The sequence below is a fragment of the Rousettus aegyptiacus genome, unplaced genomic scaffold (assembly GCF_014176215.1).
Source record: "Rousettus aegyptiacus isolate mRouAeg1 unplaced genomic scaffold, mRouAeg1.p scaffold_m13_p_5, whole genome shotgun sequence".
Lineage (NCBI taxonomy): Eukaryota > Metazoa > Chordata > Mammalia > Chiroptera > Pteropodidae > Rousettus > Rousettus aegyptiacus.
In genome coordinates, this window is record NW_023416308.1 from 119063739 (window position 1) to 119089995 (window position 26257).

The window sequence follows — 26257 nt, forward strand, 5'->3', positions numbered from 1 at the left end:
TCCGTACGGTCACGATTCTTTCCTCTTTTCAGGGCTGACTGGTACCCCGCAGTACGGACATTGCACATGTGGCCTGCCTGCCACCCATCGGAGGGGGGGGCGCTCGGGCTGCTGTTCTCCCCGGGGTGTCGTGAAAATGCTGCTCGGAGCGTGCGGGGCACAAACCCCTTCAAGACCCTGCTTCCAGCTCCTGGTGGCCTGTACCCAGAGGTGCGTGGCGGGCTCACACGCTGATGCTACATGTAAATTTTTCAGGAACTGCCAAACTGTTTTCCAGTATTTTTTTTAAAGTCACCTTGACCGTGGGGCAAGGAGATGGGACGGCGGGTCTTTCTTGGCCCACGGAGGTGTCCTGGGTGGACAGAAGCCTGCCCAGGGGGGGCTCTGCCCACCTGATTGTCCCCCTCTGGTTACTCTCGCTGCTTCTCTTTTGCCTGGAAGCTGACCCAGCCCAGTGCGATTTCAGAGGCAGGGGTGTCTTTTCCCTTTTCCGTCAATTCAAGGGTTCACCACGTGGAGGCATGGGGCTGTGGACCTCTGCACCTCTTAGATACTCAGGCCCGGGAGAACTGGAGAGACTATGTGCCTCAGTTTCCCCATCCGTAAATGGAGAACCCAGAGTTCTCGCTTCGGAGGGCACCAGGGGAATTCATCCAGATGATTGGCGCCTAGACAGCAGGGCACGCACCCACCGGCACCCACCCGGCCCAGCAGCGGTGCCCGGCCTGAGTCGGGGGAGCCGAGCCCGAGCCGGGGGAGCCGAGCCCGGCGCGGGTCCCAGCCCTGCCTCACTGGCCATGTGACCGCAGGCGGCGAGTCAGCCCCTCAGTGCTCCGTGCAGAGAATTAGAATGAGACCCGCGCGGTGCTGGTGGGCTATCTGCGACTGTGACCCCCATCGGGCCGCCAGCCCCTCTCCCGGGGCGGAACATTTACTCCGAGCAGAGGCGGGGCGGGGCCAGGCTTCCTGCGGGGCGGGGCTCTGCCGGGGGCCAGCCCCGTGCTCCCCTGTTCAGCCCGGGAAGGTGGGGCCCTGCTTACCTGCTTATCATCACCTTTTCACCAAAGAATTAACCAGCTCATCCCTAGAGGCTCACCCAAGGTCACGGAGCCAGAACTCAAACCCAGAGCTGGACACCACACCCAGGCTCCCGGCTGTACTGTTCCTGGCCTCAGTTTCCCCTTCAGTAAAAAGTGAGTTCCTGGCCTCCTGGGGACGTTAAGCATCTGAACCCAACTGTGTGGGTGAAACTCTTCTGTCTGAATAAAACCGAGCAAAAACCGCAGGGAGGAGAGGGGAGGGGAGGGCCCTGGGTTCTCTGAGAGGGTGGGTCCCCACAGCCAGACCACAGCACCCAGGCTAAGAGGCGGAAGCCCCGGCCTGGCCTGTCTTCTCCCTGCAGAGGCCGGGGGGCACGGGGCTGGGCCTCTCTGCCTTCTGCCCGCGGCTTCCAGCCCCTCCCTGGGAAAGGCGCTGCCAAGGGCTCCAGAAGTGGGGGACCCTGGGCCAGTGTCTGCTAAGGCACCTGGACAGGGGCATTCTGTTGAGGCCGGACTTTTTCCCACTAGGGTGGGAGGCGATTCAGAGGGTCTCTGGCAAAAGTGGTCCCTCCCTCCATCTCGTTCACACAGGGGTCAGGTCTCCTCTGACTTTTGTGGTGTAACCTGCACAAGACACTTCAGTCTGTTGAGGGACCACAGGAGTGTACCCTTGAAGAAATGGATAAACCACCCCCACCCCAATCTGGATCTAGATCGACCTCAGTGGGAGGGGGCCAGGGTGTCTCGGGCCTCACTCAGGTTGGGCAGCCTGCCGGCCCACAGCGGCCTCTTCAGCCCCCGCCACCTTCCTTCACAGGTGGCTGGTGTCCACCAGGGCCCCCAGCGCCTTCTCTGTACCCGCCCGCTGTCCTCAGAGCCAGCTTTGTTCGCGTGGGCGTGAACCTGTGCTTTTTCGAGCTGAAATCCAAAATTTGTCATAAATCGTTACTAAGAACATAATCTCCAGTGTACTTTAAATATTGCCATTTTAAAATAAAATTCTTCTGTTACTCTTTTAAATGTATCCAAGGACATCGAAAAAGCCGAAACAATTCGATGTCTACCATCTTTTATGTTTTTAAAAATGACACGAATGGGCTTTACTCCGCCCGCCCCGCGTCGTAAATCCGAACCTTTTTTCTTCACATTTGTATTTCCGCTCTATTTCCCCCACTGATTTTATCCAAATTTAAGGTAATCTTAACCTCGGAAACATTTTTCGATCATCCCATCGTAATTCTCGGGAACCAAAAATGTTTCTATGAATCGAAATATTTAAAAAACAAATTTCTCGTGACAACGAGCATTGCATAGTCTCGTCCCGGATTTTGTCTTCGCCGCGATTATCGTTGATGCACAGTCCGTCCATACGGGGCGACCACAACGTCGAATAACAGGCAAGCGAAAAATACAAATAAAATTGCGTTGGAAATGAATTTTTCAGCTTGGGTTTTCTCCCCGTCGGCCCCGATTATTTCGTAGGATCCTTAGGACCCGTTGCTGGAATGACAGGGGATTGGCCTCGGCTTCATTCTCATTCCCCACTGGCGCCGGCGTGAAAACCGACAAGCCTCGTTCGCAGAAACGAGGAGACGGAATGGACGTCACCTAGGTTACGGCGCCGTCACCTAGGGATCCGAACATCCACCAAGGCGTGCATTCGAAGCCACGCATGCGCTGTCATCGGAATGTTTTTTTCCTGTTCCGTCTGCTGACATCTCACTGGATCTTTTTCAAATGCGTTGACAGCCAAGACCCGGAAGTCGTCAGGTCGGCAAAGGGTTCGTTTAACTCACGCACCTTTCCAGTTTCCGGGGAGTTTACGCCCAAAGGTCTCTTCACCGAGACGTGTGGAAGAACGATTGTTACGCCCGTCACTCTTTTACTTGGAGGTGGAAGGGGCGAGAATGGACCGGTCGCTGACTCCCGTAGGCCTTGGCCGACGTCGCCGTGACAAACCGCTTCCAACGCGTATTTTGTCTCATGTGTATCTCCGTGCGTATCCAGGAGCCGCAGACTTCATTCATCCGACGACAGGAAACTTCTACCACGTGACGACATGATCGGCGCGGTCGGGCCTCGGAGCGAGAGGCCGGGGCAGGTTGCGACCAGCAGACATCCGACTGCATCTTCCGATGAGATGCGGACAGTCAAGTCGATTTGCGTCTCTGCAGCAAACTCCCTACTTCCGACCCCTTACTCCGAGAGAGGAGGCAGGTGGGCGAAGACACCCCTCGGCGGAGAGGAGGGGTGGGAGCTGGTGCCGGCGGGGCTCGGGGGCTGCTCCCCCCACCCCGCCGTCTTCGCTTGCTCTCCTGGCCTCTCAGGAGGAACGCCGGCCGGCCACGTGGGCCCTGCAAGATGAGGTCACAGGACGCCACCGTCACCCGCCAGCCCGCCCCTCCCCAGGCCTCCGCATTCACAGCTCCCCGTAGGGACCAAACTGCGCTCCTTCACCCTGGTGGGGGGCCGCTTCCAGGTCCTGGAGGGTCACCTGGTATGTCACCTTATGCCTTTGTTTGCTGCCTGGAGGTTTTTGCAGCTAAAGAGAGTCCCAGGGAGGTCCAGGCTGGGCACAGAGATGAGCTTTTCCTTTGTGAAGAGGGAGAAAGACCACTGGGAGGGAGGGGGCGAGGGGAGCCCCCTGGGGCCTGGCGCCTTCTCAGGGAGGGGTCCAGCCCAGGAAACCACACATTTGGCAGCGGGTCATCTGGTCCTTCTGACGGGGGCCGGGGGTGGGGGCATGGGAGGTGGGGGTTGGAGGGGGAGGCTTGAGTAGGCATTTCTTCCCCTTCTTGCCCAGGTAGCTACACACCTTTCAGACCTCAGCTCGTCCGTGACCTTTCGGTCCCGCCCCCATCACGGGACGACCATAGGAAGGTCCAGCTCGGGACTTGTGATCCAGTAAGACGATGCTCTTGATTACGGCACCGGGACCCAAGGTGCACACCTGGGCAGTTCCGGGCAGACGGGACGCGCCCCATCGTCCCCTGCCCCCCTGTCCCTTACCCCGCGCTGTGAGTCCCCAGGTGTTGGCCTCGTTGGCGGGGAGCCCGGTGCCCCGGGAAGACTCAGTGCCCTCGATTCCTCTGGGCTGGCTGAGGTGCTGGCTACCAGGCTGGTGACTTAGAGGACTTCATTTGACTTAGCATGACAGTGACCCAGGGGAACGGGCCGAAGCAAGGGCGGGAGCAAAGGGCGACTGCGGAAGGCGGCAGAGCTTCCGGCTGGCTGTGCCCACCCCGTGGGGCTCGTTTTCCATTCACTCCTCAGGAACCCAGAGGTGGGCAGGTGCCATCAATGGCTTTCCCCAGTGAGGGACCTGGGGCCCAGAGGGCAGCGACGCCCCAGGTTCTCGTGGTCCACTGGGCCGTATCTCACACGGGGGTCCACAGCCAGCGTGGGCAAAGCAAACCGTCACCGAGCCGAGCGCCTCCCGGAAGAGTCCTTCCGGAAGCCGGCCCCCGTCAGGCCCTGGGAGGCCGTTTTTCCCCCCAGTGTCCCGTATCATCGGCCACATCCTGGGTGGTCACCCCTGGCTTGCTTTTAGGGTCCACGGCGGATGAAAGACACCCCCTGTTACACACTAGCCCCCTAGTCCACTGGGGGCGCTGCACGGAGCCCCCGGTGGAGGGACGAGGGGCCCCCAGGGCTCAGCACCGTCACCGTCACCGCGGCAGGTGAGTCATGGCTGCGCTCTCACCTGCCTCGTCACTGCTGCCGCCGCCGGTGCCGGAGCCGCACGGGCTCACACAGCCCACGCTCGCAGCCGTGAGCACGTGAGGGCGGTCGGGCTCCAGCTGCTCCCCCGGCTGCGAGGGCTCGGGGAGATCCGTGTCCTTGGTCTTCCCATCCGTAAAATGGGGAACGATGAGACGATGACTCGAGTTAATACCTGAAGGAGCAGGCTCTCCACCCACGCTGGCCCTCTGGAGCCAGCCTCGCCAATGACGTCACCCCATGGGACCCCCTGTCGCTCCGAGCCCAGGGATGCTGGCCCTCAGGGGCAGCAGGAAGGCCCTTCCTGGGCCTCTGGCTTCAGCGGCAAGTGGCCTTTCTCGGCCTCTGCCGCCCACTCGTTGAGGTCCCACGCGCCTGCCTCTGAGCCTGGGATGCAGCTTCAAAGCCACGGCAGCCCGGGCCTGCTATTCTGGAGTCTTCTCTCAACTATTTTGGCAAAGACCAAATGGCAGCTGCCTTTAAAATAGATGCTCCCGGCTCAGAGGCCAGTCCCTGAGAACCAGGTCATCTCGTGGCTGCGACGGGGGCCCCACCAAACCCCCACAGCAGACGTGAGGCAAAACCGAAATAAAATCTGGCCGATTCTCCGAGGTCCTCTGGTGTCTGTTTTACAAACACTGTTTTCTCTGTGAAATCACGGGGGCCGGCAGCAGGAGGCGGCCGGATGCCCGAGAGAATCAGAGGCAGTGGTGCCAGCAGGCCCAGCCGGCTCCAGTCCCGGGGGCCACCCCACAAACGCACCCCCGGTGAGGAAAGCGTCCTGCTCAGAAACGTGTGTCGGAGAATCGCCCTGGGTCCCAGGCGCCCTCGCTGTCACCGAGTTCCTGAAAAACCGTCCCTGATCGACAAGCCCCACTCCCCGCCCCCCGATTGTCACTGTCGGGGAGCAAGCCCTGTGCTCGCCCAAATGGTTCTGGCCCTTTAACATCGTATGCATATCATAATTGGAGAAACCTTAAAAAAATAAATAAATAAAACACAGAAAATAATTCCAATAAAGCAATGCTGCTCCACATTTGACCGAAGATACCGGGTCCTTCCTCCCAAGACATCAAGTCGCCAAACGGTTCCGATGTGTGACCTGCCACCTGGTACCTGGAGCGCGGGCCGTGCACTAACCTCGGCGGGTCCCCTCCCGTCAGCCCGAGGGCTTTCGCTGACCATCTTGCCCGCCTCGGCCTCCCCCTCTTCACATTCCGACCTGGGTGCAGGGCCCTGTGATGTCAGGCCTGAAGCTCAGGGAGTGCTCGGCCCACTCTGAAGCCCAGTAAGTCATTCAACAAACCTTGCCTGCACTTCTGCACGCGTGGGCTCTGCTCCAGGCACAGGGACAGGGCAGAGGTGGAGCTGCCACTTCATGGGGAGAAGCGGACACTGAGCAAGGCGTCACCCACGGGTGAGGCTTCGGAAGGATGGGCCAGCAGTCCTGGGGTAGGACGGGGAGAAGCACCTGGTCGACCGGAAGCTCAGGCAGGAGTAGGGTGGGGAGGGAGGACAGCCGGGCAAGGCCTGAAGCCGAGACGCAGGGGCCTCTGGGAAAAGGGCGGGCAGCCCAGGGGGGCGCAGGGCTTCGTGCTAGGGGCTCTGTGGGCCGTGAGCGCCTCTGCGGGCGGCTAAGGCTCAAGTCCCAGCTGCCCGCACAGGGCCGGGCGTGGAGCAGCAGAGTCTCTACCCAACGTCAAACCAACCTCACGGTGGGTTCCGGCCCTCTGACAGCCATCAGCCCTGTCCTTGCCCTGCAGTGCCGGGACCCCGCTGGGACCCACAGGTTCAGTGTGCCTTGTCCTTGACCCGTGCAACCCAATGGCCAGCCTGGGCCTGCCTGCACCCTGTGGCGTACCGGAGGAGCTGAAAAGTGGCTGTGCGGCTGCCCCGCAGGGAAGGGGGCTCAGGCACACGGTGGGGAGCCTGCGGGACGCATTTGTACCTTGAGAGCAGAGGGGTGAATGGACAATTATAGCCGGAGGATGGACGGCTCCACCCATGCGTCTGCAGGGGGCACCCCGTTCTGGAGGGAGGCAGGTAGGCTGTACCTGCAGCTTTGGGGGCCACATAGCCTCTGTCCCCACTGCTTAGCTCTGCCACAGACAACGTGTAAATGACTCTATTTCCTGGAACGGGCGGTGGGCTGGCCCTTGGTGGACGCAGCGGTCATGGGGCCTCGGTTCACGGCCTGGCCGCCTCCCACCTCTGAACCTCCGAGAGTGGCCATTCTGCCTCTGTGGCCCCGAGCTTAAGGGCACTGTCGCAGGCCTCTGGAGACTCACGGAAGCCGGGGGCAGCGATGACAGACGCCCTACCATGGCGATTGTCACCGGCAAGCGAGGTCGCCGCACCCCGGGCTTCTTCCTTGTCGCATGTGGGCCTCGCGACAAGCAGAGGAGGGAGCTGAGGCACTAAGGCCGGGCACATGGAAACCGCGACGATCCGATGGGAGGCGCGAGACCAGCCAGGTGAGACCCGCCTCCCCGCAACGCAACGCGGCACGGTGGCATAAATACGACGGAAGTCCTCCCCTGATACGTAAATAATCCAAAACCGCAGAGGGAAGCCCAAAACCCCCCGTCAGTCAGGCAGGATAGTTCAGGACAAACCGTTTTAAGACGTCGCGAAGAAACCCGGGCTCAGGATCCTAGCAGCTTGTGATTTTCCCTCACCCTGGCGGGGGCCCCGCCCCCTCTGCGGCCCCGCCCCCCACGCCCCGCATCTAACAGCGTTAGGGTTCAGTCGGCGTCCTCACCCAGTCTTTCCAAAGCCGTTTGCGTGGGCGCGCTCAGCTCTCCTTTTGGGTTCCTGCCTCACCATCCGTGTGTTTTACAGCTCGGTTAATTTCCCAGTTGCCTTTTCAAGGACGATGGTCCCAGTCGGGCTTGGGGACCAACGCAGCCAACTGTGGCTTCGCGGGGATGTGGGCATGTCCGCGGGAGACCGCTGGGGAGCTCCGCCCTGCTAATCCCTTGCTGCGTGACAGCAGGCCAGTCACTCACCCTCCCTGAGCCCCAGACCCCTCCTCAGCTGGTGGCAGGGTCCTGCACGGGAGCCCAGCGGCCGGCCCGGTTCCCCGCGGGCACAGGTGCTCCTGGTCCAGGCGAAACCGGTTTCTCACCATCCTCGGTCACACCCCAGGCCTCCTGACTGTGCGACTCTGCTTCCCAGGCCCCAGGGGTCGGCCGAGGGTGGCCCTCGAGTCAGACCCGGGATGTTTGGTTTCTCATGAGCCATTGTGGTCTCCGGGGGCAGGGGGTGTGGATACGCCAGAAGCAGTGACCGTGGCGCTCGGAAGGGGCCCGGCCTCGGCCCAGCCCAACTGCCTAGGGCCAGGAATCCGGCAGCAGAAAGGCCCCCAGAGATGGAGGCTCCGATAGGCCTCCAGAGGAGGGGCCGCTTCCTCTGGCCGAGGGCGCGGTCACGGTGAGTGGGCCCGCCACAATGCGGGACGGCCGGCCAGGGGCCGGCGCCCTGGTGCTGGCTCCTGAGAGTCGCCGGGAAGCAATCTGATCCGGCCGCTGCCTCTTTAACCCTCCGTGGCTCCCCGTGCCCAACGGAAAAGGTCCGATGGCCTCGGCTGTGCCCTGAGGCCTGGTCACCCTGCCCAGCACCCACCCAGAGGGACAACTTGGCCTCTGTGCTCCCCCTGGAAAGCCCACCCCGCCTTCTGTGCGGGGCTGAGGATGGCTGCAAAGACAGCTCACCTTCAGAGAGCTATCCGGACCCCAGGGGGGCATTAGAAGCCCCTCCTAGCCCCTGGGGGGGGTAGCCCGGCCCCCTTCATCCTCCCTCTTGCCCCAGGGAGTGGTGACACCTGGCTCCACTCCTGAGACACCTAGGCTCCTAACTGTAGGAGCCGCCTGGCATGGCCGAGGCCTCGATACATGTTTATTTGCTGAATGAACAGATGAATGAATCGTTTTGCAACACGGTTTTTGTTTCACTTAGAAAATACAACCTCGGTTTTTTTCCCACGCCATTATGTGGTTTGTTAACATCGTGACTTCTGCAGAGAGGAGGGATACATCATGGTTTATTTAACCACTCTGCTCCGTTTCTAATATTAGGTGGTTTCCTAGTTTTTCCCTTTTCTATTATAAACAATGCCGTGATGAACATCTTTGAGCATAAACATTTTTTTCCTCTCTATTCAGGATGTGCTCTTCAGAAGCAGAATCTCTGGATTCAGGCCAAGAATTTCAGGCTGTGAATTTACCAGTTTATGCTGATGGCAATGTGTTGCAGGCTGCTCATTTAACCACATCCTCACCAGCACAGGGTGCTTTATTTTTTTTGTTTTGTTTTGTTTCCTGCTTGTCCTTACTAATTTGACAGGCAAGCGACAATACTAGACTTCTATTTATTCGTGAATAAACTTTTAATCTTATAATAGGTTTAGATTATAGAAAAGCTACAGACATCGCGCAGAGAGTTCCTGCGTACCCCAGGCCGTTTTTCCCAGCCCCTTCCGCGTCATGGCAGGATTATGTTCAGGGGGAGAGGGCTGTGGTTCCTCTGCCAGGGAGGAGCTCCTGGGTTGTAGCCTGGGTCCACACAGGGCCTGGCAGTTGTGAGCCCTGCCATGTGCCCAGTGCCGGCCCCTGGCTGAGCCTCCATGAGGACTGCCCCACGGAGGGCCTCCCGGAGGTCAGACAGGCCACTGCCCTGTGCCTGCCACGCCAGTATTGCTTGGAGAGGTGCAGGCCCAGGGTAAATAGGGGGTGTCACGGAAGTGAGGCTGAGACCCACCACCTGTCCCACTGTATGAGGTGAGGGGTGACCACAACTTCCTGTGCCTGCCGCTAGGTCAGCTTGGCAAACTCTCATGCCCGACACGCAGCCCCCTCAGGGCCCAGCAGCCCCCGCCAACCTCCCCACTCTCTTGGGGTTGCGTTTCTGAGGAAGGGGCTGTACCAGCTGGTGGCTCTAAGCAGCCCCACCTCAGGGCAGGTGGGAGTAACAGGTGAGGGCACCAGCTCCTGCCCCCACCCAGGGAGGGGCCTCTGACGACAGCCACTCAGGGTCCTGTCGGAAAAGCCTCTGTGCATCCTCCGGCCCACGGCTGGGCTTGGGGTGGAACCGGCAGGGGCTCTGACCTCCAGCAGGTGGCCTCGAGCTGGGCCCCGCAATAAATCACACACTCTTGCAATAGGGAGGACCTCCAAGGGCCAAGCATTCTCCTCCTGTGTTCCCAACGTTTGAAGACGCCTCCAGGGAAGGGACACGTTGGGCCCTGGAGGCACACAGGTGGAGGGGGAATCACGGTGCCCACCCTAAGGAGGCAGACACCCCAGATATTCTTTCTCTCTTTTCTCTTTTGTAAAAGAAACCCTGAGCTTTGTCCGGTGTAGCACCGCCTGGAGTAAAGACTACATTTCCCAGCCTCCCTGGCAGCTTAGCGTGGCCATGTGACTGGAGTCTGGCCAATGGGAGGCAAGCAACACTAGTGGGTGTGGCTTCTGGGAGATGTCCTGTGTGGGCGAGATGTGGGTGGGATGGTTGGAGCCCAAGCAGCTCTTTTCACCATGACATCAAAACCATATGAATACGGAGGAAAAGTGGAGGAAGTTAGGTCTCGGATGAATGTGAAGCATTCACCTCATCATCCTGGACTTCCTTTGCATGAAAAATATACATTTTTATCTTTTTTAAAGTACATTTATCTTTTGTTTTCTGACCCTTGCAGCTGAGCAGAATTCTAGCTCATACAGGGAAAATAGATACACTGGGAGTTTCAAATGGGGCCAAGATGGGCTATGAATTCAAACCCGTTTTGTCCCAGAAATGACCTCGATGTGGAGGTGGAGGTAGGCTGAGCATGGAAAGGACCCAACCTTCTGTCGAAGGGAGCAGGGATGCTCCAGGCTAGGTGTTGGCGAGCTTTGAGAGGGGACTGTGACTGCCGTCTGTCCTGTCTGGCCTGCCTCTGTCCAGCGGAAGGTCTGAGGTGGCCCCAGGCAAAGATGCCCATGTTCCAGTGGTGATGCGTTCCCCGAGACCCGCACACCTGGGCGGAGGTGGCACTTCTCTGCCCGGCTCTCCGCCTGCCCTCTAGCCTGTAGAGATGTGCATGTCCGGGGTGCAGCACTGTTCCCCAGGGCCATCGTCTGTCCACAGGGCAGCAGGCTTCTGGTCTCGGCTCATGCCTCAGCTTTAGAGACCTGAGCCTCAGTCTCCCCACCTGTAAAACGAGGATCATAATGCCCAGCCCTACAGAGTGACTGGGAGAACTCAGAGTGAGGATGCTTGAAAAGTACCCAGCCTGTAGCAAAAATGTTAATGTGCTAACTTCAGTGTGAGCCACCTGTGGGGATGTCCTTTGAATCAGGGGTCCCTAAACGCCGGTGCTTGGGCTCACCTGGAGCGATCGTTAGCACACAGATGGCTGGGCCCCTCTCCCAGGGCTCTGATCCAGCAGGTGTGGAGTGAGGCCTCGGACCACGCTTCTAGCCAAATCCCAGGTCAGGTGCCCACATTTTGAGAACCACTGGCTTTAATCAATGGCCCTAAAACAACAGCATGATGCGGGCCCCACCTGAGCCCAGGACCGACAGGGCTCTGGGGCCAGGTGGCTGGCTCAAGTCTGGGCTCTGCTCCTTGGAAGCTGTGTGACCGTGGGCGGGTAGCCTCCCTTCTCTGAGCCTTGGCTCCTCATCTATCGCATGCAGACAATTCGAACCCAACTCAGATTACTGAGGGGGAGATCAATCAAAGCGCCAAGCTGGGCGCGGGCCAATACCCGTTTCTCTTCTTCCTGTTCCCTGTTCCTCCTCCTGTTATTGTCATCGTCAGTACAAACACCGTCCTCAGCAGGGGAGCACCTCCTGGTCTCCCGGCAAGGCAGCAGTAGTGGGCGCCTGCTGCTCGCGCTGCCCAGACCCAGGCCCCCCGCCTGCTCCTGGCCATGCCCTGGCCCACGTGCCTGGGGAAGGAGGCCCTCTGCCCTCCATGCGTCACCCTGGGCAGGCATACTGGACAGTCATCAAGGTCCCATCCCTCCAGGTTTAGCCCGTCCCGAACTGAAGGCCGACTCCTCCCCGACTGCCTGACTCAGGGTGATCCAGCAGGTGCTGTGAGCATCGTCACCGACAAACGTGCCACCCGCCACCCACAGGGCTTGGGTGGACCAGGTGCTCAGTCAGCCGGGTCCACCTGAGGCTTGTCGCTGAGGTCACTGCCATCTGCTGGTAGGCCCTGGCACTGTAGGCAGGGGGTCTCCTCCCAGACACCTTGGGACTTACCCAGCCCCCACCTCCTGTCTCCTACTTGTCCCCAAAGCCTGGGGAGGGTCCAGGCTCACAGAAAGACTTGCGGACATGCTGCGACAGTCAAATCTATTGATATATAGTCTGCACACCACACGAGTCACCCATTTAGGGTGTACAATCCAATGGGTTTGTATTCGGAGCGCTGGGCAGCCGTCATCACATCAATGCGAGAACGTTCTCATCACCCCAGAAAGGAACCCCGTGCCCATTATCGGTCTCCCCAATTCCGTCACCTCCCTCCAGCCCCTGGCAACCATCTACTTCCTGTCTCCGTGGGTTTCCCGCTTCTGGACATTTCATGAAAATTATCATTGAGCGTGCGGCCTTTTGTGTCTGACCGCCTTCGCTCAGCATGCAGTTTGAAGGGTTCCCCCACGGCGTGGGATGTTATCAACGTATCTTTCCTTTTTATGGCCAGATAATACTTCGTTGCCCAGAGAGAGACTTTTGATTTATCTGTTCATCAGTTGAGACATTTGGGTTATTCCCACTCTTCGGCTATTGTGAATGATGCGGCCATAAATATTTGTGTGAACATACGTTCTTGAGTCTCTTGGGGGAATGTCTAGGAGCGGAATCGTGGGCCATGCGGAACTCTGTGCACCATCTGAAAGACCGATTCCCGTAGCGGCTGCACCACTGTGCCCACCCCTCGAGGTCCTGCCTGTCCTGGGCGCCATGCCGGGTGGCTCACAAGCACTGGGGCCCAAGCGACCGTGGGGCCAGCCCTGACATGCCCCTTGCTGGCTGTGCGACCTCGAGGACATGGCTCGATCTCTCCAAGCCTCAGTTCTCTCATCGGCAAATGGCAGTGACAGAACGGTGTCCCGCCCACATCTCCCGGGCCCTCACCGTCCGGTGCCCGTGGAGCCCAGAGCATCCTGCCACGAGCAGTGGGTTCATGTGGGCCACAGGTACAGGGAGCAGCGTCCCACCAAGGTGGACTTGAGTTGGTGGAGAAACAGGCCAGGTGCTTCACCGCTCGGGTGGGGGATGGGCCGGGGACCGGCAGTGACTGTACAACTCATCAGATAATTATAGACGGTGGAGGGAATCTGTGAACAAAAATAACAAGGCATTGGAAGAAAAAAAAAATAAGAGGGGACCCAGTTTCAGGTCGGGGAGTCCCAGAAGGTCCCTGAGCAGGTGACGCCCTGAGAAGTGAAGAGGGAGGACCGAGCCAGCAGGGAGTGCGCATGCCCTCGGAGGGGAGGCACGGAGTGGCTAGAAGCCATCCTGGTGAAGAGACAGCTCTGGGGAAAGCCGCGAAGGCTTCCTGCATGCTTGGAGGGGCCGTCTGCTCTCCTGAGACGGGAATGTGAGCTTCCACATGAACGCGCTCCTGCACGGTGAGAGCTCACGGGCAAAGGCAAAGGACGTCAGAGAGGGATGTCCTGTAGGGCGAAGGGACCTTGTGCTAGGCATCCATCCCATGGGTGGGGCATGCTTCCCCCAACAGCCTCCTCCCCTTCTCAAATTCAGCCAGGGTCCCTCCCAGGGGGCGGGGCTAAGGGGGAGCGAGGGGTGCGGCTGGAGGATGGCCCCAGCCTCCTTGGAGAGCCCCGGAGGACCACCTTGCCAGGTCTGGGCAGCCTGGCCTGGTGAGGGGCTCTCTGAGCTGCAGGCGATGGGGCACTGAGACTGGGCGGCCTCCATGGGGACCCAGGTTGGCCCACGCCCCAGGCCTGTGGTCCTGAACGCACCTTGCCATGAAGCCAGTTCATTCTCTGCCTCATCGCCCATCACCCTGCTCCTGGCCCTGCAGCCTGAGCCTTCGTGTGTCCCAGGGCAGCTCTGAAGGGAGGTGAGGATGTTGTCAGATTGTCATCTGGATGGCAGCTGGCTACGAGGCACTGGCTCTCAAGAGCAGAGTCCTGACTGCCAGGGTCTTTGTCCTCACTAACAGGGAGCTGCCCAGTTTTTCTTGATTTTCTCTGGGTCACTGCTCTCAACCTGCTGTTTTAGAGCTGTGCCTCTGACGGCACGAGGCTGCAGGATCCCGACATGACAAAGATAAGCTGCTTTGCCCATGTGGCTGCCCTGCCCAACGGAAGGTCTGGCATTTATTTGGCTGGTGAATGGATGGATGGATGGTGGATGGATGGATGGTGGTTAGATGGATGGATGGCTGGCTGAGTTGGGTAGATGGATGGATAGTGGGTGGAAGGTTGGAGAATTACAGTGCCATTCTCCTGAACCGTACAAAAGGCCGATAAATGTATTTATTTATCAGTGATAATAAACACATTTTTGACATTTCTAACTTGAAATGAGCCTGTCCCAGGCGCGGGGTTTCCGGGGAGTTCCCGGCTTGCCCCCCGTGCTCCCCACGTGCCCCCCCGAGCCGCTTTCCATCGTGGAGCTCATCAGATGAGAGAGCTACAGAACGGGCTCTTTGGGGAGGCGCACTCTGTCCCCCGTACGTCTCCCAGATCTTCCTGGAAGGAGCAGTGCCCAGCCTTGTCCTCCGTCCACTCGTGACCAGTCACCACACGCAGAAGTGGCCGAGGCCGTGTCCGAGTCCAGCACCGTGCTGCCCCTTTTCCCACCCAGCAGCCCCTCTCCCCGGACCACAGCCCGCGGTGCGGAGGCCCAGCCCGGCCAGGCTCAGTGCGGGCCGCCCTGACGTCCAGCTGTTGCAGCCGGGGAGGGGACGGGTCAGCTCTGGGGCTATATCTGGCTCGGCCCTGGAATGCAGCCCCGGCAAGGTCGCCCTCCGATGGGTGGGCGCTAATTATAGACCCGCTCGCTCACCTTTCTGAGTCCTTCAACCCCCAGGGAGGCGGGAGGTCTCTGAACCCACCGAGAGGTTCAAAGGCCCGCTGGAGCAGCTGAAGCTCCATCACCCAGGGCCCGTCCTGTGCTCCCCGTCAGAAAGGGCCGCCCGGGACGGGGGCTGGGGGCCCGGGCCGCGGGTCCTAGTCTGTTGGCTTCTCACAGGCAGGGCTGCCTTTTCCTCGGCCCGGGCGGGCGGGCGGTGGACCAGGCCTGGGCAGGCAGAGCGGCCCGCAGCGTCCCAGGCCACCTGGCCGCCTCTCCCATCAGCTCTGCTCAGACGGGGGTGACCGCCAGCCACTCCTGAGAGGTTTGGATTTGTTAAACTTTATTCAGTGCTGTTTATTAATGCTCCTGTCTCTCCCTTGGGGGGCGACCCACGACCCCCTCAATGAAGGCACCGCAGCGTTTCGGGACGTTCTTATTACCATTTTATCCATTTCTAAGTGTACGAATTTGCGGCACTGAGTACGTCCACGATCTTGTGCAGCCGTCACCGCCACCACCGTCTCCGCAGCTTTCTCGTCGTCGCAAACTGACGCTCGATCCGTCGCACACTCCGCCCCCGCCCCCTCCCCGAGCGCTGGCACCCCCACCCTGCTTCCTGCTCCGTGAATCTGACCCGTCTAGGGACCTCATCTACGTGGAATCAGACAGTGTTTGTCCCTCTGCGACTGGCTTATTTCACGCCGCGTAATGTCCTCAGGGGTCATTCATGCCGCGGCAGGCCTCAGAACTTCCTCCCTTTATAAGGCTGAGCGATGTTCCACTGCGTGCACGCTCTGGGCGACCGCCAGCTGGCCCTGGACTCGGGCCACGCCCCCCTTCTGATGCGGTGACTGACGCTGCTCTGAACGTGGGTGGCACCCACCTGCGGGAGCCCCTCCCTTCGGCCTTTCGGGGCGTCCCCCCCAGAGTGGGGTTGCTGGGTCACACGCTGCTCTGTTTCACTTTCTGAAACACTTGCTGCCCCTTGTCCCACAGCGGGCGCCTCGTTGCACCCCACTCCTGCAGATTCTTCCCCCAAAGTCCCCCAGACTCTCGAAGTCGAAGACCCTGCCCCACGCCTGCCACCTCTCTTCCTGCCCACCCTCTCGCCCCTGGCAGCGCAGGTGTGGCTGGGTGGTGACCGCGATTGGGGGGAGAGAGGGAGGGAGCCTGCCAAGTCCGGAGCCACTGGGACGCCCCGTTCCGGCTCCGATGGCTTCTGCTCACGACGGGTTCGTGGGCCCCACCCCTGTCCTGATTTCTTTCTCTGGGGGACCCCTGTGCATACAGCCTGCCACCCTTCCCCCATGAGGGCTCTTTGGGAACTTAACGCTCTAAGAAGGGGTGAAGACAGAGGTTCACGCAGGACCGAAGGTGGGCGAGGAGGCTGGCTGCCGTCTGGGCCTCCTTGGTGTCCCTTGGATGTGACGCCTCCGTCAGACTCGGCCTTACACTCCGGTGGGGTGGGGGGTGGCGAGAGGAGATGGGAGGAAGGATGAAGCCCTGGGCGAGGACAGGGACGCCCCCGGGGCTGCCTGGCCAGAGCGCACCTAGGGGAGAGCCCGGCCGGCTTTGGTGTCCTGCAAACGCGCAGACTGGACAGAGGGGGGCTGGTGGCTTCGGGGCAGGTGGGCCTTGCTCCCTGTGGAGATGGGGAGAGGGCAGCGCCGTAGCCAGGAGGGGTCCCCGGGCCTCCGGGGAGGTGGAGTGGAGGCCACACCACCACCCTCTGTGTGAACCCGAATGGCGCAGGCCTGGAGTCTGCGGCCTGCAGCAGGCTCGGGTGGGCGCCCAGGGCGGGGCCACCCGGGAGCCGTGCGCCTTCAGCACACCGCACGTCCTCCTGGCCACAGCCATGAGACGGGCCCCCCTGGGCCCAGCTGTGCGGCTTCTCCCAGTTCCGGGGGCCGGAAGTCTGAGATCCAGGCGTGGGCAGGCCGCTTCCTCCAGGCCCCAAGGGAGCATGGAGTCCGGGCCTCCTCCCAGCTCCCGGTGGTGGCCGGTGACCCAAGGCTTCCCGAAACGTCACCCCACCTGTCTCCCTGCATTCGGACTTCTCCCTCTCACAGGGCGACCCCGACTCCACCATGACCTACCTTAACTTGATCACACCTGCAGCCGCCTCGCTGCCGAATCAGACCACGCTCTGAGGCCCTGGGGGCGAGCACTCCGACATATGAATTTGAGGGTACGCAATCCAACCCATAACTTCTTCCTCACCCACCCCCAAAATGAACCTGCTCAGCCCGCAGATGGGGTCGGAAAACACCTGTTCTGTCGAACCTGTTTTAAACATTAACCGAGAGCCCCGAGCGGCACCCCCCACCTTCTCAGAGACCGTCTGTTGATCACGCAGCGCGGAGCCCTGGGGTGGATGGGACGCTGCTGCACCCCGCTAGTCGTGTGCCCCGGGCGAGTCACCCCGCGCCTGTGTCTTCGTCTGCAAAACGGAAGTGACGGGGGCGCCTGCTCCATCTCATGCCCGCTAAGTGACAAAATCCAGGGCAAAGCCCAGCGCGTGCTGTTATTTCTCAGGGTCACCGTGAACATCTCTTCCTGCAGGGGACGGTTCCTGGGACTCTCACCTGCCGAGCCACCAACCCCGCCCCCTTCCCGCAGCAGCCCTCTGGCCAGATTGTCCCCTTTGCGGCACAGGTGTTGGTGCTGAGTCCGGTCTCCTCCGTGTTTGGCTAGTCTGGGCTGACCCCGGAGGGGACAGGGGAGCGGAGGCCCAGGCCACACTCCCTCCCCCTCACCTGAGCCTGGCTGTTGGGGACGGCTGCCCCCTGCCAGGTCCAGTAAGGGTGAGCACTCTGCCCTACCCTTTGGCTCCCACGGGCCTGTGCCAGGGGACCCCGCCCACTGCCATTGTCGGGGAGCAGGTGTGGAGGGGAGGGAAGGCACCTGGTCCATGGTGAGCTTGGCCACCTACTGGCTGTGGGCTCTGCAAATGTCGCCTCTGAGCCTGGCGTCCTTAGTCAGGGACAGGAATGCGTAAGGCCTTTGGGGCGGGAGGCGGGGCAGGCTGAAAGGATGCAGGGTCCTGGGAGACTCGTCCGGGGCACGTGGCCCAGATGCTCACACTGTTCCCGGAGAAGCGCGCGCAGCTTCGCGATGGAGTTTTTTGGGCTTTCAGGCAGAGTAAGCCTCTCTTTTCCTCTCTACACGTGCGTGCACACACACACATGTGCACGACGCATTCTGACACAACCAGGAGCACGCACACGCACACTCACGCATTCACACGGGTGCGCACACACACACACTCCTACACGCATTACCCTGCTCTTTCTGTCCACGGAAACCAGCTGTTGGTTTTGAAAAATAATAACTTTCAAAACTGGGGCATTAAACACATGTTTGGCCCAATTTCTCAGAATACAATTTTCCATCTTAAGATAGTGATTCAGCTCAGACTCTACTTTCATCACAAGCAAATATGTTCAAGTAAAAACTGCAAGTTTTTTTTTTTTTCGGGCTGCATTATAATCTATTAAATAACAGCGTTGAATAAAATACTTTAATGTTTCGGCCACGCAAACCCCTGTGTCGTCCACGGCTGCCCTGGTGGGGACCCCCCCCCCCCCGGGTTGGTTGACTGGGACCCAGGACTTCGGCTGCTCTTCCCGGGGGGGCCAGGAGGGCGCCTGGCCAGCGCGAAGCCTCAGGTGTCTCCTTTAAAGCAGCACTTCCTGCGAGGCTCCGGTTTGATGGGCCCTTGTTTGAGAGGATGGGGACGGGCTGGGGACATGTTCTGTTGGCTGTGGAAAGAGCAGCCAGCCCAGAAGCAGGAGAGGGGGCGGGAACTAGCGGGGAGAGTCGGTTATGGAAACGGCCATGCTGCAAAGGCCCGCTGTGACCGCGGGCGCTCAGGGGGCCGGGCTGCCGGGCTGCCGGGCTGCTGGGCTGGCCTTGAGCTTGGCGCCCAGCGCGGGGGCGGGACGCGCGGCCTCCGCTGCGCTGCGCCGCGCGGGGGGCTAAGCACGGCCCCCGGGGCGCCTCTGCCGCCGTCGCCGCTGCCGGGGCTGCGCGCCTCTGCCCGGAGGGCCGCCGCGGAGCCCGGCCACGCCCTGGAGCAGCCGCACCATCTCGTGGTCCTTGTGGTCCAGCACGCGAGGCAGGAAGAGCGAGGACTTCTGCGTGCGGCGCGTCTTGAAGCCGCGGCGCGGCCGGCCCTTGCCGTTCACCGACACGTACCACAGTCTGTCCGCGCCGGGCTGGCGCCGCGCCCCGGGCCCGCCGGCCGCCGCCGTCCGGTACAGCCGCGAGGCGTACGTGTTGTAGCCCAGCTCGTGGATTCGCTCCACAAACTCGCACTCCGCGTTGTAGCTCTCCTGCGGGGAGCGGGCAGGACGGCGCGGTCAGCGGTCCCGGGGGCCACGCCACCCACCTCTGCACTTCATAGATGGAGACGCCGAGGCCCCAGGGGGCGCCCCGCCCCGGATCACAGAGGGATGCGATGCTCTCCCGGCCTGACCCGACCCCCTCGGTGTGGGCTCAGGGGCTGTCTGGGCTGAGTGGGTGGGCTCAGGGCAGACTTGCCCCGCCCCTGCCGGACACCCCACATTCGTGCCTGGCTCCCACACTGGACCGTGAGAAAGTCGGTGGCAACACTGAGCCTTCTCCTGGGTCTGTCCCTCTGTCCTGGAGGAGACTGTCCTCGGAGATGGAGGCCCGCCCACCGCCCACCGGGAAGCCAAAGGCTTCACTTTCTCTTCACAGGGCTACTTGGGGCGGGGAGGGAGGGGGCAATGGAAGGAATTCAGTCCTGTGGGTCCCCAAGAGCACGGACCTCAGGTCCTCCTGAGGGGTTTCTTGGGGGCAGAACACATGCTTCCACCTCTTAGGGGACCCGGGGGGCCAGAGTGACCAGGAGGAAGGCGTCAGCTCCGGGCCAGGGTCTCCAGCTCAGGGGGCTGCAGCTGAGGCTCCTCAGGATGAGTTCCCGGGGCCTGTCCCCCCTCTGCTGTCCCCCCCCCCCCGCCCCAGAGCCTCTCCAGAGTCATTCCCATACCCACTCTCGCCCTGGGAGGTGACAGCCTCCCCGTCCTAAAAGCTCCTCTTTCTCAGACTCGGCCAGAACTCGAAGCTGCTCTATAAAGCCAGCCCTGGGCAGCGCCGCAGGGGCTGGCGTGGCTGCCACCCGCGTCTGGGTCCAGGCGGGGAGGGTGCAGGAACGGCAGTGCGATCCCCGGGGAGGGTGAAGGTGTGAGGCGGAAGCATGGGAGACCCCGTCCCCAGGGAGGCGCGTCCCCAGGGAGGTGCATTTGGAAAGGGTCGTTAGGGCACGTGGGCACTTTCTTGTGGACATTTTTGAGGACAGGAGCATTCCAAGCAGTGACGGTGTGGACAAAGGCATGAAGGGGTGAGCAGATGGCTTGTTCTGAAGAACTGAGAAAGGGCCCAGAGCCTAGAGGGGGACCCAAGTTACAGGGCGATGGTGGGAGGCGGGGCAGAAGGCGGTCGGGGCGTTTCTCTGGGGGCCGAGCAGAGGTACCTGAGTGGTAATTCGTGGGCAATGAGGAGTTGCTGGAGGCCATGACACGAATGGATGCGCATTTTGGAAAGAGTCCTCGACATGTACCCAGCACAGAGTGTGGCGTGTGGAAAGTGTCCAGGACATTGATGAATGACAGAGTAAGTGCTGGAAGGAAGAAAGGGAGGGGGGGAGGAGGAAGGATAGGGAGGTGGGTGGGTACTGGATGGATGGATGGATGAGGGGTAGATGGAGAGATGGCTGGCTGGATGGCTGGCTGGCTGGCTGGACAGACGAATGTATTGGAGGAGGGAGAGGCTGGAGGCCACAGCCCTGTCCCAAGGTTGTGATGGTTCAGGTGAGAGGTGCTGAGGGCCTGACTCATAAGGGCGTTGGCTGAGAGGATAAGGCAGAGTGGGGCGAAGGCGGTGGGCGGACGAGAGGGAGCCAGGAGCTGCGGTCTAGGACTTGGAGGCGGACGGAATGTGGGCTCAGAGAAGGAGGTGTCCACGGCGACTCCCGGCTGACCTCGGGCTTGAGCGAGTGGCCGGTGTGGAAGTCACCAAGGCGGGGAGTTCGGGGAGACCCTACGCTCCGCTGGCGGGAGCTGCCCTCTGCCAGGGCCTCTGAGCCTTCGGGACTTTCGGGGGGTGGTCTATACCTCAGAGCTGGGGGTCAGGGTTGGAACGGGGAACCGCCGGGGCGCAATGGACACGGAGCCGCAGGGGCGGATGAGCTGGCCTGGGGGGTACAAGCGAGCCGACCGCGAAGACGAGGAAGCACAGACGGCAGGGCAGGCGGACAGCACTCGCGAGCAGGTTGGCCGTGCCCAGGGTGAGGGTGCGGGGCGGCAGCGACAAGGTGGCACCTGGCTGCCTCACCTTCCAGATTTCTGCCGGGCGGTGACAGCTTTCCTGCCGGACCCTCTGGAAAGTTCCCCACCATCCAGCTAGACCTCCTGGCTCTCCCCCGTGAGGCCAGGAACCTCTCTACCTCCTTCTCCAAAGCCAGCGTCGTCAGCTCTCGGGGACAGAAGCCACAGGTGGACTCTGACCCCCCTGGGCTTGCTCAGGCCATGCTTTGTTCTGTCTCCCAAAGCCGTGGGCCAAGGTCCCCCATGGAGGACATGGCAGAAGCCTTAAGTTTCCCCTCTCAATTTGGCCCTTCCTGTCCCACTCTGAATGTCCCCAGTGTGGGCGGGAGGCTCTCAGTGGTCAGCAAGACCACGCCATCACTGCAGGCCAACAAGACCCCCTCACTGGGTGTCCCCTCTCCATCAGGGACAGGTCTGAGGCCATTTCAAGAACAGAAAGTCATTTCTGCTCGCTCGGCACCAGGGGCTCAGGGCCAGAGGGGCTGGAAAGCCACGGTGCCCCTCAAGAAAAGCTCGGACCAGACTCCAGCCTGGGGAGTGTCCTGATAAACCACAGCTGCTGTCTGGGGACCCTAGAAGCACATACAGAGGAGGCCGTGCACGGGAGGGTCCCTCCCCCCAGACACAGCGCTATCAGGGGGCCCCGGGGTCAGAGAGGACTAACGGGTGCCTTCCGACTTTTGCATTTCCTGTAGAAAACAGTGAAGCATCTGTGATGAAATAATTCGCTCAAAGGCGGGTTTTCCTGCCTGACCTCCGAGGGGGCGGGGCAGGGTGGTGGGCTTCCCCTGCCCACGCGATGCGGGCAGGGCCCTGCTGGCAACAGCCTCGGGCTGCACTGTCCGGGTCACGTGTGCATGGAGAACCTCTCATTGCCCAAGAAGGTATCAGCGGAATTGCATGTAATGACTAGTTAAAAGTAGCAAATTTCCTAGTTACATGTATTTTACTGCATGCATTGCCCGCCCTGCCCTTGGGGGAGGGGGCTGCCGGCACCCACGGAGTCGCAGGATGCTTCGCTGCTGTGGAAACCCCAGCAGTGGGTAGACCGGGCTCCAAGCCCGTGTGCCCGGGGCACGGGTCCCATCTCCTTTCCTCGGGGTTCCCTCCGGAGGACTAAGAGCTGGCCGCGTCAGGCCCGGCTCCGCTGTCCCCGTGCTCCGGGCGAGCCCATGAGAGACCCCTGGCCCAGGGCACACCCTTGCTCTGCCCTAAGGTTTGTTTGGGTTCACTTATTTCGGTAGAAATGCAGGGGACAATCTCTTCCCTGCTTTCGGCTATCGTGAGGGAAGGGCGATGGCAGTGACCACAGAACCTGACAGCCCTGGAGAACGTAGGGCGTGGCTAACTCCCCGAGGGACACGCTCCGAGTCACTCAAGATGGCAGCCGCCTCTGACAAAAGCAGCCGAAAGAACCCCGGGCATGGAGTCGCAGGGGCTGGGCTTCCGGTCCCAGCTCAGGTCCTGATGTGTCTGGGCAAAGCGTTAAATTGCCCATGAACTCTCTGTCCCCTGTGGGATGCTCACGGGAGCTGGCTGCCCCGTCCCAGCCCAGCCCACCCACACGAGAGACTGGACTCACCGAGGCATAGAGCCGCCCCCTCCGGTTCATGGCGAGGTACCGCCCAGAGAAGAGCCCCTTGATGGCCACGACGCCCACCTCCACGGCCGTGATTTCCAGGATACCTGGGAAGAGTGGGGAAGGCACGTTGCGGCCTCAGAGCACAGGGCTCAGCGCCCACGGGCCTGTCCGAGGCGGAATCACACACCCAAGGGGGGAGAGAGAGAGGTTACCGGGCCGAAGCGAGGAAGGTGGAGCATCAGAGAAACGCTTCTCCGAGGAGAAGGAGAAGAGTTCGAAACGGAGCTGGGCGGGTAACCAAGCCAGCATTTCCGCACATGACTCTGTGCAGGCGGTACCCTGGCTTTGCAGGACTTGAGCTCACGGGAGCCTCTCAACAGCCTTGCCAGCCAGTTTCATGCAACTGTCGAGATTCAGTGACTTGCCCAAGACCACACACAGGGGCTGAGCTGGAAATTCAAGCCTGCGTTGCAGGCGCCAGTCCGAGCTCTCCAGCAACACCGCCTGTCCAAGGTGCCTGTGGAGCCCAGGAGCGGGTTGATAATATAATTCGTGGGTCCCAACCTTTGCTGCACCAGGGACCTGCGCTCCTCTGAGAATTAAGGCCTGAGGATCTGAGGCGGGGCTGAGGCGGTGATGCAGGGCGCTGGGGAGCGGGGAGCGGCTGCAGATACAGACGGAGCCTCACTCCCCGGCCTGCCGCTCACCCCCTGCTGCGCTGCCCAGTTCCTAACAGGCCCCGGGCTGGTGCCGGTCAGCACCCGGGGGCTGGAGATCCCTGATATGGTCCACACAGCATATGGAGGCTGTTACTCAAACCCGCTGCCTCCAGCCTGAGTGAGAGATCACTGTCCAGTGTGCGGAGAGATACAGGCCAGCCGGCGGGAGGTCGGGGGAGGCCCTGGCACCCACCCGCGGCCGCCCATGTAAGAACTTTTAAATCTCCCCTGACGCTGTTCCTTCTGGGCGCAAGCCCAGTTTCATTCAGAGACCTGCAACAAAGGCCGGGGTGCGGCCATTGTTCCCTGAGAACTTCTCCGAGGGCGCCTGGGATGCGGTGGGGGCCCGGGATGCGGTGGGCGCCCTCTCCAGGGGCCGCGACTCCCAGAAGCACCTTGTCCCCAGCAGGGCAGTGATCACAGGGTCCATGCGGCTGCTGGAGGCTTGCCTCAGGGGGAAGGCGGGGAAGGGGTGAAGGTGTGTGCGCAGGGGGAAGGGTGCGGGCTGTGGGCCCCTCACGACCCTGGGACACAGGCCAGGTGGATTCCACCCCGCCGCGGGCCAAGGCACCAGAGTGGCGCGGGACCGTATGCGGGACAGCACGGGCTGCAGGCGGGCGACCTACTCCGCCCCGGGGCTGCGCGCCTTGGATGTGCCCAAGGATCTGGATGCTCTGCGATTCCGAGGGGGAAGCCTGGACTTAGAGAGACCGAGGGAGCCCCTGCGGACGCTCGCGTGGCCGGGTCCTGCGCACAGACGGCCCTGCGGGAGCAAGTGGCGGTTCCCCGCCGGGGCCGCCGCCGCCGCCTTGAACCCGCCGCACCGCTCCGCGCCGGGGCCGAAGCCCAGCGCCGCGTCGCATCCGAGGACCCCGGCGCCCTGGCCACGCTCCCGCGCTCTGCGCCGCGGCCCCGCGGGCCCAGAGCCCAGCTCTCCTGTCCCCGCACTGAGCGGAGCCGCATTGAGCCCCTGCGGGAGGGACTCAGCGCGAGCTCGCGTCCCGGAGGCCCCAGGAGCCAAACGCTGGAGCCCCGGGGGGCGGTGGCTCAAGCGCAGTCCGAGCCGCGGGTCTGGCCGCGGGGCGAGGCGGGGGTGACTCTGCGCCCCCAGACCCAGGTGGGCAGCCCTCCGTGCTCCTAATCCGTACCCAGAGGCCCCACCCCGCAGGTCCCTCTGCGGCCGGGGGCGGAGGCGGAGGCGGGAGCGCTGCGGGTTCCGCCCGGGGAAATGACCGTCTCCCGGCGGCGGGGCGGCCGCGGCCCGGAATCCCCGGCGCTGCCCCGGCGAGCGTCCTCCGCGAAGAGGCAGCGGCGCGGGCGGCCGCCGGGGGGCCGCGAGCTGGGAGGGCGGAGGGGACCGCAGGGTGCCCTGGGGTCGGCAGGAGGAGGAGAAGTCGTCAAAATTATAAAGAGGATGATAAATGCTTTGTCCAGTGCCTTTTCTCCGAAAAACTCAAAGGGCTCGAACTTGCAGGGCCACCGAATTCAGCCGAGCGGGGAGCCCCGGGCCGCCCGCCGCGCGCCCCCTCGGACCAGCGGGCGGGTCGGGGGCGGGCGGACAGCCCGGCGAGCCTGCGCCGACAGCGGCCGCTCGCGCCCCCGTGAAACGTGCGCACGGGCCCCCTGCTGCTCTTCCCTCGGACGCGCAGGGAGCCCCAGGGGCCCCGGCGGCTTCCCTCCGGCAGACAGGGGTGACCCGCTGTCCGGGCCCCCGGCGCCTGCGGCCCGGACACTCACTGTAGGCGCTGTTCTCCAGGCTGCCGTTGACGCGGCCGCTCGGGTGCAGCTGGAGGTGGTACTTGGTGGCGCAGTAGAGCTTGCGGCGCCGGGGCGCCCCGCCGAGGTGCTCGTAGACGCCGCCGCGGCCGCCCGCATCGCGCCGCAGCCGGGCGCCGGGGCCCGCGGGCCAGCCGGGCTCCAGCAGGCTGAGCAGCAGCAGCCAGATCAGGCCCATCGCGGCATCGCGCGCGCCCCGAGGCGGCGGCGGCTGCGGGCGAGCGCGGCGCCCATGGAGCGGACAGCGGCGGGGCCGGCGGGGCGAGCGGAGCCGCTCCCGCGCCTGGCGGTGCGGACTCCGGCTCCGCGCGAGCGGGGGGAGGGGAAGGGGGAGGGAAGGCGGGCGGGGTGGGTGGGGGAGAGAGCGAGATGAGAGAGAGAGAGAGAGAGAGAGAGAGAGAGAGAGAGAGAGAGAGAGAGAGAATCTTTAATTTTCACCCAGGATCGGGTGAAATTTCCGTTGCCGTGCAAAGCGTTGAAAGAAAAGACGGTTCAGCAACAAAAGGCCGCCGTGGTCCCCAGGCGGAGGCGCGGGGGGCGGGGGGGCGGCGGGAGGCCGGCGGGTGGGGAGCCGGGCAGGCGCGGGTTCCGGCCAGCGCCGCCCGCGCACTGCCGTCGAGCCCCGGCTCCGCTGCGCCGTGCGCCCCGCGCCCCCGCGCACCCTCCCGGCTCTGAAAGGTCCCTCCCCGCCCCTCCCCCGCCCCCTCCCCCAGACCAATTATGCCTCCGAAAATTATAGACCGAGGCCTCGAGGCGGCCGCCCCAGGCCCTGTCACCCCCTCCCGCCCCCCATCAATCCCCCTGCACAATGGGGACGCCGCCGATGACTGATGTCCGCGAAAACAACTTGCGGGCGAGTCGCGCTGACGAACGCCCATTGGAGGCGGCGCATAAAGAAGGGGCCACGGGCGGGCGGTGGCGGGGAGAGTCCGGGGCGCGGGCGCGCGTGGGGGACCCCGCGGCTGTGTCGCCCGCGCCCAGGGGTCCCCGCTGGAGCCGGGGCGCCGCTTCTCCTGGCTCACGCCCCAAC

At 62.3% G+C, this 26257-nt stretch overlaps 1 protein-coding gene across 1 annotated transcript; it reads right to left on the reverse strand.

Moving 5' to 3' along the window:
* Positions 1–18777: 18777 nt before the first annotated feature.
* On the reverse strand, positions 18778–25405 carry FGF3 (fibroblast growth factor 3). Its single transcript, XM_016132738.2, has 3 exons — positions 25189–25405; positions 22733–22836; positions 18778–19134 (listed from the first exon to the last, which is right to left on the reverse strand). The coding sequence occupies exons 1-3, from the start codon at positions 25403–25405 to the stop codon at positions 18778–18780; spliced, it is 678 nt and encodes a 225-aa protein (XP_015988224.2).
* Between the last annotated feature and the right edge of the window lie 852 nt (positions 25406–26257).